We start from the raw sequence: 14,335 nt of genomic DNA, 5'->3' as shown, positions 1-14,335 counted from the left end.
CAAGTCCTACTTTAAAAAACCTTCACAAACAATGTCTAGACAATCAAAGTTAATTATCCAGGTAATTTAGACACTTCTTGGCTTGGCATTGGGGCCCAGGTCATTCTGATTTCATTAATCTGCTCCAAAGGAATCCAGAAATTAAAAGATCAGTTTGTCAACAAATATCATCTTCCCTGACAACAAGCCTCCTGAGGCACCTGTTTATCTCTTTTAACCTTGGCTGGGCACTCCAGAGATGCATGTGAAGAAATTGTATCTAGCCCAGGGAGTGAAGAGCCCCAGCTTCAGTGGGTCAGGCCTTTCATCTGTTGCTACCATTTGAACCTAAAAGCAATAGGCGTGGGACCTGAGGTAGGTAAATGTAGGTGGTAGGGAATGTGTAGCTGTTGATGTTGTATATGAAAATGTTGATCGGGAAGTGTAGTCCATAAACTCACATTTTGTAACCTTTTTTGCACCCTCCTTTCCCAGGGTGTGGCCCTATATGGTCCCCCGTTGCCTAGCCAGCCCCTCCCTACCCCCACACACTGGAGTCCTAACCATTGGACCTCTGGGGAATCCCCACTCCCCCTTCTAGGTCTTTGTTTGCCACTTAGCTGAAACAATCCTATGAAAGGGAAAGATAAGAGCCATCTGTGAAGACTGAAGACAGTGGAATAGATGGACCCCATTCGGTAAGACCTGGTTCTGGGGGGGATTGATTGTCTTGGGAATTTAGAGCCAGGAAGATCTTAAATTCTTTTCTTAGGGAATTCTGAGGCCAAGAAAGGACACGAATGGAGTGAAATAATATAGCTAGTCTTACTGTTGTTTTTCTTCCCAAGCCCCCATTGCGTATGTTATACAATGAGGACTCAATAAATGTCGACTGTGTGGAGGGGTTTTAGAGGAAGCAAAATAGCCCTGGAATTGGGCTAAATTGGGACCTCCAACTTACCACTGTATCCTGCTTATTCTGGGGTAAAACCATGCCGTTGCCGTGACAACTGAACACCTCCCATCACCCAGTGGGGAAAGGAAGCAGGAGGGAGCAAGTGTACGCCCAGGCTTTTTGGAAGCGCTCCTTGGCAAGAAGGGCTGGCTGGCGGGCGGCCCCAGAAGGCTAGCCTGCAGAAGGTCAGGTGGGTGAAATCCTGCTTCCGGTAGGGTGGAGGGGCGGGGCTTTGGGTCTCCATGGACACGGCTTCTCCTAGCAACCTGGCGGGCGTTAAGCAGAGCCGCTGGCGCGATGGACGCGGAAAGCCTCTTGCTGTCACTGCAGTTGGCGTCTGGCAGTGGGCAGGGCCTTAGCCCGGACCGTCGGGCCTCGCTACTCACTTCTCTCATGCTGGTTAAACGTGACTACCGCTTCGATCGGGTCCTCTTCTGGGGCCGCATCCTCGGCCTCGTCGCCGATTACTACATCGCTCAGGGCGTGAGCGAGGACCAGCTCGCACCGCGCAAGACCCTGTACAGGTGGAGAGGGCGCCCCGACTGGCCAAGGCCGCAGGGGGATACTGAGGGAAGGGCTACCGGGCCGGGAAGGGGCGAATGGGAGGTAGGACCTAAAGGGGCGGGTTCCAGAAAGCGAGCGGGTGAGATCTGAGAGAGCAGCCCCAAGAGGACACCTGGGGAGAGGCGCCAGAGAAACTTAGAGGCTGATGGCTTAATAATGGAAGCAGGGCAAGAACGGAGGAGGGGCAAGATGAAAGCTTCCGGAGAATGAAAACCCAGAGTAGGAGCCCTGTGGTGGACCTAGGTTTCCAAAGAGAAATTTTGGAGAAGGGTCCAAACTAAAGTTTGGCTTTAGTTTGGAGAAGGGTCAGAAGCCTTGAGGAGTAGCGGGGAGCTCTTTGGAAATGGGGCCTGAAGCATTTGGGGTGGAGGTGTTGGCTCATAGGAGGCACTCCAGGAAGTAGTGAATAAATGTGGAATGGAAGGGAAGGGATTTAGAACTGAGGAGATTTTCCTGGACACTCCATTTAGGACCATCCACCCTCCTTTTGACTACCCCGTTGATGGGGAGCTCCCCATCTTACAAGCGTTCTGTTCAGGCTGAAGAAAGTTGGAGACTTCATTTATCTATCCATGCAGCAATCCAACATTGACTGAATTTTTCCGTGCTAGACCTGGGGTTAAAAAGATGGCTAAGACTCTCCCTATCTCCAATTTATTCACACCCAGCAATTACAGCAAAGCATCTGAAAACTAAGACAGAGGTGTACACGAAGGGGAGGCAGGGTGCGACATTCTCCTGGAGAGCATCTTTTTTGTTTTTTTTGCCTTCAAGATCTCAGCTTTAAGATCTTTATTCCTTTTGCATTTTTTGGTAAATTATTTTAATTGGAGGCTTATTACTTTACAATATTGTAGTGTTTTTTTGCCATACATTCACATGAATCAGCCATGGGTGTACATGTATCCCCCATCCTGAACCTCCCTTCCCACCTCCCTCCCCATTCCATCCCTCTGGGTTGTCCCAGTGCACCAGCCCTGAGCACCCTGTCTCAGGCATCGAACCTGGACTGGCGATCTGTTTCACATATGGTAGTATGCATGTTTCAATGCTATTTGGAGAGCAATTTTAAATAAGATTACTGAAATCTGAGAGATGACCTGGAGTTCTCCAGGAAGGAGCTGGGGAAAGGCATGCCAGTCAGAGGGAAAAAACTGCAAACTTGCTGGCTGGAGCTCGCTTGGGGTGTTTGGGAGAACAGAGGGTAGGCAACCAGGACAGTGGCAGCCTAGGGTGTTGTTTGTCCATAGGCTATGCAGAGCCACTGAGGGCCTTCAATCAAGAAGAGCCTGCTCGGACCTGAGTGGGCAGAAGGGTCTGGAAGTGGGCGAGCATTTGGATGTCTGTTGCAGACTGAAAGGAGGAAGGAATGGAGGGGTGGGGTTGGAAAGATTTCAGTGGTAGAAGTGGCAGGACTTGCAAATAAATGGGGAAAGGTGAAGAGGAGGTCAAGGTTGATCCTTCCTTCCATCTCAGGCAGCTGGGTGAGGGCTGATGCCATGCACTGGGAAAGAGTTCAGGAGGTACTAGGGGAGGCCCAGCGAGTTTGGTGTCAGGTGCCGTGGGGCAGAGTGGTAAGGAAGCATACTAAAGTATGGATCTGGAGTCCAAAAGAAAAATTTGGACTGAAGATAGAGATTTGAACTTTACTGTATTCCAATAAGTTTTTATTTCTCTAGCACCTAGTATGTGCTAGGCATTGATCTAGACATGGGGAATTCAGTGCTAAAGTCCTTGTCTTCATGGAATTTACATTTTAGTGTGTGTGTAGTGGGGAGGGAAGGCAGACAATAAACACACACACATATACTGCATATGCTTAGCATTGGTGCTAAGTGCTAAGGGAGACATGGAATACAGGGTGGGGTACTATTATAAAAAGGGAGATCTGGGATGGCCTCTCTCAGGAGGTAACATTTGAGAAGAGACCTGAGGCAACTGAGTGAGCTATGTGTTTATCTGAGGGAAAAGAATTCTAGGCAAGTGCAAAGGTCCTGAGGCAGGTGTGTGTTTAGTGTACTTGTGGGATCCTGTAGAGGCTAGTGTGGCTAGAGAGGAGTGAGTGAGGGGGAACCACTGCACAGAATGAGGTCAGAGAGGCCGAGACAGTCATGCAGGGCCCTGTGAGTGCTTGGCTCAGTGGGAGGTCACTGGGAGAGTCTGCACAGAGTCACAGTCTAGCTTAGGTTTTCCCAGTTGGGTGGGGACCAGACCAAAGCGGGAGCAGGTACGAACATGGGGAGACCAGTTAGGAAGCTGCTGTGATATTGGGTGAGAGTAGGTGGTGGCTTGGATGAGGGTGGAAGCAGTGGAGGTGGTGAGAGGTGACTGGATTCGGGGTGTCCACTAGGGAGTAGCTGGGGTTCTGGGAGTCAGGTAGGTGAGACTGTGGAGACAAAAGAGGGCTGAGAATAGATCCTCGGAAACACTTAAGGCACTGGAGAGGAGGAAGGGGAGGTGTCAAAGGAAGCAGACATGGAAATGCACGTGTTGGCTTGTAGGTCCCATGGCTGGCCTTCAGAGCAGTTTCTTGGGGTGCCAGGGGTGGAATCCTGGTGCAGTGGTCAGAGTGAAAGCGGGGTGGGAAGGAAGGGCTCTGGCAGGGCAAAATGTTCTTGATTATGGTCCAGAGTTGGGGAAGAGGAGGGAGGGGCAGGAAAGGGGCATTGCCCAGAGGGGCATGGATTTGAGGACTGTTAGTTTTATAAAGCTGGGGTATCTTCATGTTGTGAAGGAGCCAGTGGAGAGTGAAGTGGGGAAACAGAGCAGGCTGGGGATGTAGGTGCTGGGTGGATGAGGGAGGAGCGGGCGGACACCCCTCCCGGCAGGGTGTGAGAAAGAAGTGACTGGGCTGACGATGCCCCTGAAGCTCTCAGAGGAGGAGAGCTCCCGGAGCCTGGGCCGGGAGAAGCGTGGGGGAGATGGCTGTGTATCAGCTCAGCAGGCAGGCTGAGCATGGCTGTGGGCCCTCTGGAGCAGAGGGATCTGAAATTAAGGCAATTCAGCTTCCAGAAACTCATCTGTGGTCTCACAATCCAGCTATGTAGGAAGATGCTCTTGGAATCTTGGCAGACTGAAGCTTTTAAGAAATTAAGTTTTATGTCATCACATATGGGGTGGGGTACACCACAGGCTCTTGCAGTTTCTAAGGGGGAAAGGTGTGACTCCCAACAGCCTTTCTTGGGCCTCAGCCCTTTGGGAGAAGGGGCAGGGGCAGGACGCTGGAATGAGAGGAGTTAGAATTGGGGTCATGTGGATGTTGTTGGCAGCCTGAACTGCATGGAGTGGAGCCTCCTGCCTCCCGCCACAAAGGAGATGGAGACACAGACGTCTGTGGTGAAGGGTCGCTTCATGGGGGACCCCTCCCATGAGTACGAACACACTGAGCTGCAGAAGGTGAACGAGGGTGAGAAGGTCTTTGAAGAAGAAGTCGTGGTGAGTGAAGACAGGAGGAGGAGGGCCTGAACACAAGGGGCTGGGCTGGTGGACACTGGTGGCGGCAAGCACGGTCATTATCACAGCCACTGGGGCCACGGGGCCTGGGGCGCTGGGTGTGCTCGGCCCTGGGCCTCCGTGCCGGCCCCCTCGCTCCATCCTTATGGCCCTAGGACGCTGGTGCATTGCCTCCAGGGGGTGGAGAGGAGGAAACCTCTGTTAAGTCACCTGCCCAGCATCACATCACTCCTGAGTGATGACAAGGTGGCAAGGGGATGGGCAGCTCTCGGGAGAGCTGGGTTATGGGCCGGGGCTAGGAAGAAGCGGTCTGTGCATTGCTCTGGGATCAGGGGGTGTGCACAGGTGCTTATATTTTTGTATAGATTTGTATTTTACTAGGTAACACATTCAGGCTTCCCAGGTGGCCGTAGTGGTGAAGAACATGCCTGCCAATGCAGGAGACATGAGATGCAGGTTCAGTCCCTGGGTTGGGAAGATCCTCTGGAGAAGGGCATGGTAACCCACTCCACTATTCCTGCCTTGGAAATCCCATGGACAGAGGAGCCTGGCGGGCTACAGTTGATAGGGTTGCAAAGAGTCGACACGACTGAAGAGACTTAGCACACACACACACACACACAGATAATACATTCACTTGAAACTGTTAGCAGCGATTACTTTTAGGAGATAGGATTATGGGTGGTTTTAATTTTCTTAGGTATATTATAAAATATCTCCATATTACCCAGATATTCTACAGTAAGCATGACAGCTTTTATATTTTAAAACAGCAAAATAAGCAACATTAAAATATGGGATTGCATGGTTGGAAAATAACCCAATTTCTGAAAATAGACAAACCTGTGATTCAAAATCCAACCTTTGCCCTTGAACGTGGGTGAGGCCAGATGTCTGGGTCTAGGTCTGTGATGCTTCAGCTGCAACCCCTTGCCTGCTGGACAAACTCTACAGCCTCTGTTTTCTCTTCTGTAGAACTGAGACTTGTACAGGTTAAATGAGGTGCCATTTTTTTTGGCCTTGCCATGAGGGTTGCGGGATCTTAGTTCCCTAACCAGGGATTGAACCCACGTCCCCTGCATTGGAAGCACAGAATCTTAACCATTAGACTGCCAGGGAATTCCCAAGGTGATGTATTTAAAGCACCCAGCCTAGACACTTATTAGTTTCCATCTTCTCCTTTGTAAACAATTCCAATCAGCAGCCCAGGGGAAATATGTGGCTGAATGACTCTGGGGTCTCCCAGTGACTTTTTCCCTGTCAAGTGCTGTTTTCTCCCCAACATCTCTATGAAGTCCTTTTGTTTGGGTTGGGGTTGCCCTTGATACTGATTCTAATCAAATTTCATCTGTGTAAACATGTTACAGTATGGGGTGATGTTTGAGAAATGATGTTAAGTCAAAGAGCAGGACAAGAAACTATGTAAACTGTAATTCTAATTTTCCTTTGAATATAGGCATAGGAAAAAAGAACAGAAGGGATTATACCAATGTGTTCTCAGCGATTACCTTCAGCAGGTGGGATTATGATGGCTTTAATTTTCTTAGGTATATTATAAAATACTTCTCTATCACCCAGGTATTCTACAGTCAGCATGATAGCTTTTATATTTTAAAAAGGCAAAATAGGCAACATGATGACAGAATGGTTTGTTTCTGGACTGGTATATAAACCACTGTTAATGGTGTCTGCTCCCAGTGAGAGCAACTGGGGGACCAGGAATGAGATGAGACACTGCTTTTTATTATTTTTTAAAAAAAGTTTTAAATATCGTACTCCCCAGCAGTACGTATTACCAATTTAAGGATGGGAGGAGGGAAGGCAGGCAAGGGCTTCACTCATGGTGAATTTCCATGCACCTGGCATCTCTGCGTGATGACCCAGGTCAGATGGACATGCAGGGGGCCCTTGCATGAGGCATGACTGACTGGGCACAGCACCCCAGCGGGGTAACTTGTTTTCCTGTCTCCTCAGTTCCAGATCAAGGAAGAGACACGCTTGGTGTCCGTTATTGACCAGATCGACAAGGCTGTGGCTGTCATCCCCCGAGGCGCCCTCTTTAAGACCCCTTTTGGACCTATCAATGTCAATCGGACCTTTGAAGGTAAGTTCTCTTCCCAAGCACAGTCAGACACATGTCTGGGAGTCCAGGGGAACCTCAGAGAAGGAATAACTGTTGCCACATCACTTGGGAGGAACTGCCGAATGTCGTTACTGGACCCTGACTCTTTTATGCCTGAGTTGAGAGAGTGTCTGGCCACCTGGGTTTGGGGGTGTGTGCGGGGCTGGGCTCCCCACATTTCTCCATGCTCCTCCTCCGTAGTCTGTTCTCGTCGCAAGGGCCGAGCTGAGTTCTGGCTGAGAGAACGCTGGTCCCTTTCCACCCTTCAGTTCCCCATCAGTAGCTGACTGAACCCTCTGCAAGCCCCTCCTTGTGGTCTCCAGTCAGAGAGGGAGGGGACTGTGGAGCTTGGGGATGACCATCCCTTCCTACCTGCCGCCCCTTTGTAGGACTGTCCTTGTCTGAAGCCAAGAAGCTGAGTTCTTACTTCCACTTCAGGGAGCCTGTTGAGCTGAAGAACAAGACCTTGCTGGAGAAGGCTGAGCTCGACCCGTCCCTAGACTTCATGGACTCTTTGGAGCATGACATCCCCAGAGGTAACGGCCTTTGGTTACTTGGAGGACATTGGATATACCCCCAGGTCAGAACAGTGGGCCATACCACCTGCCATTCCCTCTTAAGAGTGGGACCCACGGCCTGGGTGGGAACTGGGAGTTCAATATGGGGCCTTGAGTAGGAAGCTCCTCCAGGGCCCAATACAGGGCTCAGCTCCAAATGTTTGCAGACAAAAGGATTGTCTTCCAGGTGCTTCCACAGACAGGAAATCTCTCTTGATTTTTATACCAATCTTGAATGAAGGCAAGTTGGGAATTTCCCCCCACCAAAACATCCCTGAAAACACTAGCCGTATATACATCTTCACGGTTGGTTTCGGGGTTAGATCCAGTGCTTGGCACACAGCTGGTGCTCGGGGAGTAGGTGCCGACTGGCCTGCAGAGGGCCACCTGCTAAGGAAATGAGTTCTGTACGTCTGCTCCTGCTAAGTGTGCTTTTAAATCATAAAACATACAACTTCAGAGGCCTTCTTGTGCTTCAGGGCCCACCTGGCCCAGGCACACAGCCGGCAGTTGGTGGGGGTCAGAGACCCCGGTTCCTCCCTGGGCTCCACCAGTAGAGATGAACACATCCTTGGAAGATGCTCTTGCTGGGCTCTGCATCCCAGGACAGGCGCCAGGCTCTGGGCATTCAGGGGCCACACCTAAGGCACTGCCTCAGTACCCCTGCTTTTTTCCCTCCCCATGCTTGGTGTTCTGAGAGCTGGAGGGATCTGTTGTTGATGGCAAAGACAGTGATACTAGGAACTACTCATAAAGGCAACGGCACTGCTTACTGTGTGGCAGGCACTGTGCCCAGTCTTTCCCATGCCTCATTTTTTTTCCTTAGTTCATTTTAATCTTCACAGTTGATCTGTGAGTTAGATACTATTATATCATTATCCCCATTTTACAGATAAAAAAACGGAGGCTCAGAGAGTTAAATCCAAGGACATAGTATGTGTTAAAGCATTAGACTCCAAGGCTCTGGCCTTAATTGTGGTGTCAAACAGATGGTGTTTTCAGTGGATGATGGGAATCGCGGGACAGTAGTCACCCCCATCACTAGGGGGAAACATTTCTGAGGAGCAATGAGCAACCCAATTGGGCTGGAACTCAGGGTAGAGGTGGGACGGCAGTAGTCGTTAAAACACAAGGGCTCTGGAACCAGAAAGCCTGCGTTGGAACCCTGAATCTGCTGTGTACTACCTGGTCACCTCAGACAACTCCCTCAATTTCCTTGTGCCTCAATTTTTAGAAGGGGAAAATTGATATTTTCTACCTCATTGGGTTGTTATGGAAATTAAATGAAAAGCAACACATATACAAAACATTTATGATAGTGCTTAAGACATTAAGGACTCAAGTAAAAATCAGTAAGTATTACTGATACTGTTTTCAGTAGCAAAAGGCCTTAGAGGGGGGTTGGGCAGGCTAGGGAGGGCCCAGAGGGCCAAAGGGTAGGAGGGTTTAGTTGCTCAGCTGTGTCCGACTCTTTGTGACCCTATGGACTGTGGCCCTCCTCTGTCCATGGGATTTCCCAGGCAAGGATACTGGAGTGGGTCACCATTTCCTTCTCCAGGGGATCTTCCTGACCCAGGGATCGAACTCACATCTCCTGCATTGCAGGGAGATTCTTTACCACTGAGCCACCTGGGAAGCCCTAGGAGTAGACCAAGGCAGTAGGAGCTGCAGATCTGTGGTAACAAGGCAGTGGCGCATGAGCGGATGCAGAGGGGCAAGCCAGGGCTCCGGAGGCCGTTTTGGGGCTACTGCAGTGCCGCGGGGGCCGGGCCATGGGTCACAGGTGGCTAAGGGCTGCCAGCAAAGAGTGGCTACGCTGGCCTCCACCACACGGGGGCACCAGAGTCAAGCTTCCCTGAGCATAGACTGGGGATCCCGGACCCGGCAGGGAGATGGTAATAGAGGGTGAGAATTTCTTAACCATCAGACACACTTTCCAGATTCCCATTACCTCCTCCAACTCTGTGCTCCCCACCTGACTAGGGGCTGGAGGGGACTGCACATCCTTGGTTGGTAAAGGGAGTTAGGAACACTGTGGTGGTGGGACCCAGTGCCAGGGCCTGCGTGGCCGACTGAGAAAAGTCCTCTTAGCACCCCTAATCTGGGGGCAGCAGTCCCTCCCCGATTCGGAGCATGGCTGGAAAGCTCTGCCCAGTGCGGACTTCTCAGCCGTGGCAGCAGGGAGCCCAGGGCCAGTGGATGAGGCTCTCCCTTCAGAGTGCTGGGTGACTGTGGAGGGCGGGGGATGGAACAAGGGGGCCTCCTCCCCACCCCCCCGGAACCTAGACTTCTTGCACTTACAGTGGGCCTCAGGGCTGAGAGATCAACTGATGATATGACACCCCAGTTCCTCCCCGAATGCTGCCCGTCCTTAGTGCTGGAGCCTTAGGAGTGAGGGACTCCCGGAGTCTCCTGTGTCTGAGCGCCGGAGGGGAGAGATGCTCCTGGCCTGACTTTGGGAAACTCCACAGTTCTGGGCCTCCAGCTCCTCTCCTCCCACAGCCACCACCAGAAAGCCTGCAGGAAGTCTGGCCGGGTTTTACTCAGGATAGTTTGGTGGGGCCTGTGGTATGGCGATGGAAATATGGCTGGCTGGGGGAGAGCAGACACTCTGACTCTGCTCCCAGACTCCTTGCAATATCTGCCCCTGAAAGAGCAGAAGGAGCTGCTGGGAGGCTGCCCCACCAGGCAGACAGTAGCCAGAATGGCTGGGTTGCTAAGTGAAGCAAAGTCTCAACGATGAGTTCCCTGAGGCACCAGTACTGGTCGGAAGGATGGGATCTGCCCAGATAGGATCAGCTTCCTTTCTGGGTCTGAAGCAACTGTTGAGGGGAACTCTGTATCACCTGTGAGCAGGAATGGGTCAGGCAGTCCCTGAGACTCCTGCTCTCTGTGGCCACATGGATTGGCCAGGCGCTCAGCAGCTGGTCCCTGGACCACCCTCGGCTGGAGAGAGGATGTAAGAATGTTGCCTGGAGCCGTTTGTGGCCTCCCGAGCCGTCCCACTGTGCCATGGGGTCTGTGGAGTTCTGTGGGAGTAGGGCTTTGGCAGCAGAAGCATCCTTCTGGCAGACACAGGGCAAAAGCCAAGAGTAGGTGAGACATGGAGCACTAAGTCAGGATGCCAGATTTCTGGGCAGTACTCTGCTGTTCAACACTCCTTAACCTTCTATGCTGTCAGCAAATAGCCACTGAGCAGCTAGTACGTCCCAGGGACAGGAGATGCTGCTGTGAACAAGGCACCATCCTTGCCTCACAGGCGTTTGGGAAGATCAAACTAAACAGAGGATGTGAAGTGGCAAGGTAGAACAGCAGGTGCCGCATAGGTGTCCTGGGAAGCAGAGCATGCGGGTGGAGGGCAGAGCGCCTCTCTCTGGGCTGGAGCAGAGATCTCAGGGACTGCCGGCTACGAAGCAGCGAGGGCTCCAGCACAGTGCCCAGAGTAGGCAGCAGAGGGCAGCAAGGGGCCTGCCTGCCTGGAAAGCAGCTTTTAGTAAGTGATGGCTGGGAAGAGGTGGGGGATAGGGGAGACAGCACTGGAGAGGGTGGGCAACGCGGGGTCTGGGATCAGCCCTCTCTCAGAGGGGGCAGGTGGCACCTCCCTTCCAGTCCAGTGGAGGTTCAGGTGACAGGTGCTCGGCCTTCTGCACCAAGGGGCTTGGCCTTGCCTATCAATAAGACTGGGAACTCTTTGGCGTGTCCCCGCCCCCACCCCCTCCCATGTGCTGTGGCCCTGGTGTCGGGGACTGGTTGCTCTGAGAAGGGGCCTGTGGCCATTTTTGTGTGTGTGAGACAAGTTGTGCGGTGCTGGTCTGAGTGGATTTAAGCCATTTACCGCCCCTGGACAGCCCTGAACTCCAGCCTGGTCCACTCTCCTCCTCCAACTTAATCTCAGAACTTGGCTGCCTTTCTTTCTGGAGGGCAGGGGAATGTAACTATGATGAGCATCTCCCAGCCTGAGCTTCCCACACTGGCAAGGTGAGAGAGACCCCAAGGCCCAGGAAGACTCCTGCTCATGCAGGAGGCCCCATTCCTGGCTTACCAGCTTGTATCCCACCACATCCTCAGAAAAGAGAGCTTGTGGAGAAGACTGGCTGCCAGGGGGCTGGAGGGAAGGTCTGGGGAGACGGGAGACAGCATGGGCTGCTTCCCCTCGAGTCCCATTGGCGGCGGCTGGCTGGGCCCAGCCTTGCCAGCAGCTGCAGTAATAAAAGTGGGTGAAGGTGAAGCAAGAGCCTGGCTTCCCAGGTAGATGCTACGTGACTCCTGGCACATTGAGAGTATGTGTTTCCTGGGCGACAAGCTGAGCCAGGGACAAGGAAAGGACAGAAGTGTGACAGGAATGCAAGGGAGGGTAGGAAGTAGTGTCACTGGCTGGCCAGCCCTGCACATACTACTTCTGTACTCTGCCAGCACCCTGGGCCTGCATGGCACAGATCCCCAACCCTAGTGGGGAAACCCTGTTTCTCCTTGCTCTTGCTTGGCTAGTGTAGGGGGAGCCCCTGATGAGCCTGGCCCCTCCCCCACCCACTAGAAGCAAGAGGTGGCCAAGCCCTAGGTGGGCAGGCTGGTACCGGGAAAGCCAGGACCGTCCTTGCTCAGGGTATGCCAAAGCGCTGGTGACAGGGAACTGTTGAGTGTGTATGGATGGGGGACTCCAGTTCTTTCTCCAGGGCAGCATTTGGCCCAGGGTGGGGGGGAGGCGGCGGGGCTGTAAGCTGCCTTCTTCGGGTGGTCAGAGCCTGACCTTTTTCAGTTCCAGGGGGCTGTGGCTGTGGACTCCTGGAGCAGAAAGGGACTCCCCAGATGCTGCTGCGGGGACTGGCACAGGGAGCTCACAGGGGTTACCTTCCGGGGGTCTGTGTTCTGGCCAGAAGCTGCATACGGTGTACTGGGAACACTTTGTTCTGTCACACCCCTTCTCCTGTTACCCCTAGGCCATCTGTTTTCTGGAATGAATGACTAGCAGAGCAACAGGCTAAGGCTCCAGAACCTGCAGGCAGGTTTACGAGGTGGAAGATCTCAGGGATCCAGAGAGGCATGCTGCAGGAGCTGGGGGAGATACTCCCCATTTCTCTGACCACCCCCACCCTCCCAGGCAGTGCCCAGTCAGAGCTCTGGGAACCTAGGGACACTCTTCTTTCTCGATGCTATCTGGCTGGCACTGAGGGGGCCTGGGGGAGTGGGGTCAAGCCTACACTGTAGCTTCTGCTTCATCACCTCACCCTTGGCTGGTGGTGCTTGGTGCAGGCCACCGCAGAGTGCTGAGGTGGCCCCTGCGTGGGCACCCCCCAAGCAGGTTAAGGCCACCAGACTACATATACCCCAAAAGCTCTAGCTTTGACCTGGGCAGGTGCTGGAGCCCTGAGATGGGCTGAGCTGCCATCAGGGCAAAGGGTGCCTCGTGGTCAGGTCTCCTATAATCAGGGTGGCCTCTGGTGGGTGGAGCCTGAGCTCCAAGGCTGCTGGGTGTGGAATGACCGGGGTAGGCCATGGTTGGAGGAGGCCTGGGGGCAGCGACGCAGCGGGAGCCAGGCAGCCGGGCTGGGCTGGCAGCTGATGAAGGCCTCGGCGCAGTTCTCAGTGCATCACTGGCTGGTCCAGCACCAAAACCTTCAAAGCATTTGCCTTTCTGGCAGGGGCTGGGGCAGAGCTGCGGCTGGGCTGGGAGAGGCCTCGGCGCAGGGGAATAGAAGCTCCAGATCTGCATCCAGGGGCGATTTTCCCAGGCTCCTTCCTCCCACACAGCGGCTCCCTCCCTTGGTTCTGGAGCTGTATCAGGCCCTTCCCGCCAAGTCCTCGTGGCTGCACAACTCAGCCCCAGGCTGGGCTGCTCCCGTCTGGGGAGCAAAAACCAGGGCAGAACCCAGGACAGACAAAGGCTCATTAGCTGTGGCCCAAGTCCCCTCCCACTAAGGACGGCTCTCAGTCTACCAGCTGCCAGAAAAGGGCTATTGAGCCGGAGGCCTGAAAAGGCCACACTTTTATGTGAGCCTGGGCAGGTCTCATCCACCTCAGAGTTAAGCTGCTGGGCCTGGAGCAAAATTTTGCAAGAGAGGTGAAGCACACCAGGACAGCAGGCCACCAGCGAGCCCGAGTGCAGGGAAGAGAGGAGCCTGGCGTCTCCCTGGCCTAGCCCCAACCCCACTCCGCCTGTGCATGGGTGACCCAGCTTCCTCCCCCATGCAACCTGTCACTGGACTTGCTGACAGGAACAAAATGGACTGCTTTGAGTTCCACCTCTTTTCATTTCCTTCGCCCTCCCTCTGGAAGTGGCTTTAATGAGCAGTGAAATGGCTCAAAGGCAATCAGGAGGAGTAAAGCGCTGGGATAATTAAATTGTCTTCCCCTTTCCCAGTGGAACCTTCACACTCAGGCCTGGCTGCCTGGAGCTGGGGTTTCCGCACCCCCGGTGGGGCTCTGCCCCCATGATGCCCAGGCCTTGTCCTCTGCTGCTTCTTCCCCACCCCCCAGGGTCTTGGAGTGTCCAGATGGAGAGGGGCAACGCCCTGGTGGTGCTGCGCAGCCTGCTCTGGCCCGGCCTCACCTTCTACCACGCTCCTCGCACCAAGAACTATGGCTACATCTACGTGGGCACCGGCGAGAAGAACCTAGACCTGCCCTTCATGCTGTAGGCGGGCCGCCCACGGGGTGTGCAGAGTCTGAGCAGTATTTTCATAAAGGCGGTGAATCTGGTCGGTCTGT

General features: G+C 53.4%; 1 protein-coding gene across 1 annotated transcript; it reads left to right on the top strand.

Moving 5' to 3' along the window:
* The first annotated feature begins 1,231 nt into the window (after window positions 1-1,231).
* On the top strand, window positions 1,232-14,265 carry RSPH9 (radial spoke head component 9). Its single transcript, XM_055571337.1, has 5 exons — window positions 1,232-1,458; window positions 4,768-4,933; window positions 6,926-7,055; window positions 7,463-7,609; window positions 14,105-14,265. Exons 1-5 carry the CDS (start codon window positions 1,232-1,234, stop codon window positions 14,263-14,265), a joined length of 831 nt encoding a protein of 276 aa, XP_055427312.1.
* The last annotated feature ends 70 nt before the right edge of the window (window positions 14,266-14,335 follow it).

The sequence above is a fragment of the Bubalus kerabau genome, chromosome 3 (assembly GCF_029407905.1).
Source record: "Bubalus kerabau isolate K-KA32 ecotype Philippines breed swamp buffalo chromosome 3, PCC_UOA_SB_1v2, whole genome shotgun sequence".
Lineage (NCBI taxonomy): Eukaryota > Metazoa > Chordata > Mammalia > Artiodactyla > Bovidae > Bubalus > Bubalus kerabau.
The sequence above is the reverse complement of the archived record's forward strand: the minus strand, read 5'-3'. Positions and strand labels throughout refer to the sequence as shown.

What these genes read in the sequence shown, in the direction of transcription:
- RSPH9 (XM_055571337.1), top strand. Translation starts at nt 1,232, where the DNA reads ATGGACGCGGAAAGCCTCTTGCTGTCACTGCAGTTGGCGTCTGGCAGT. An exon ending in TCTTTGAAGAAGAAGTCGTG is followed by an intron (nt 4,934 to 6,925) that starts GTGAGTGAAGAC and finishes CTGTCTCCTCAG; the next exon opens with TTCCAGATCAAGGAAGAGAC. An exon ending in TGTCAATCGGACCTTTGAAG is followed by an intron (nt 7,056 to 7,462) that starts GTAAGTTCTCTT and finishes GCCCCTTTGTAG; the next exon opens with GACTGTCCTTGTCTGAAGCC.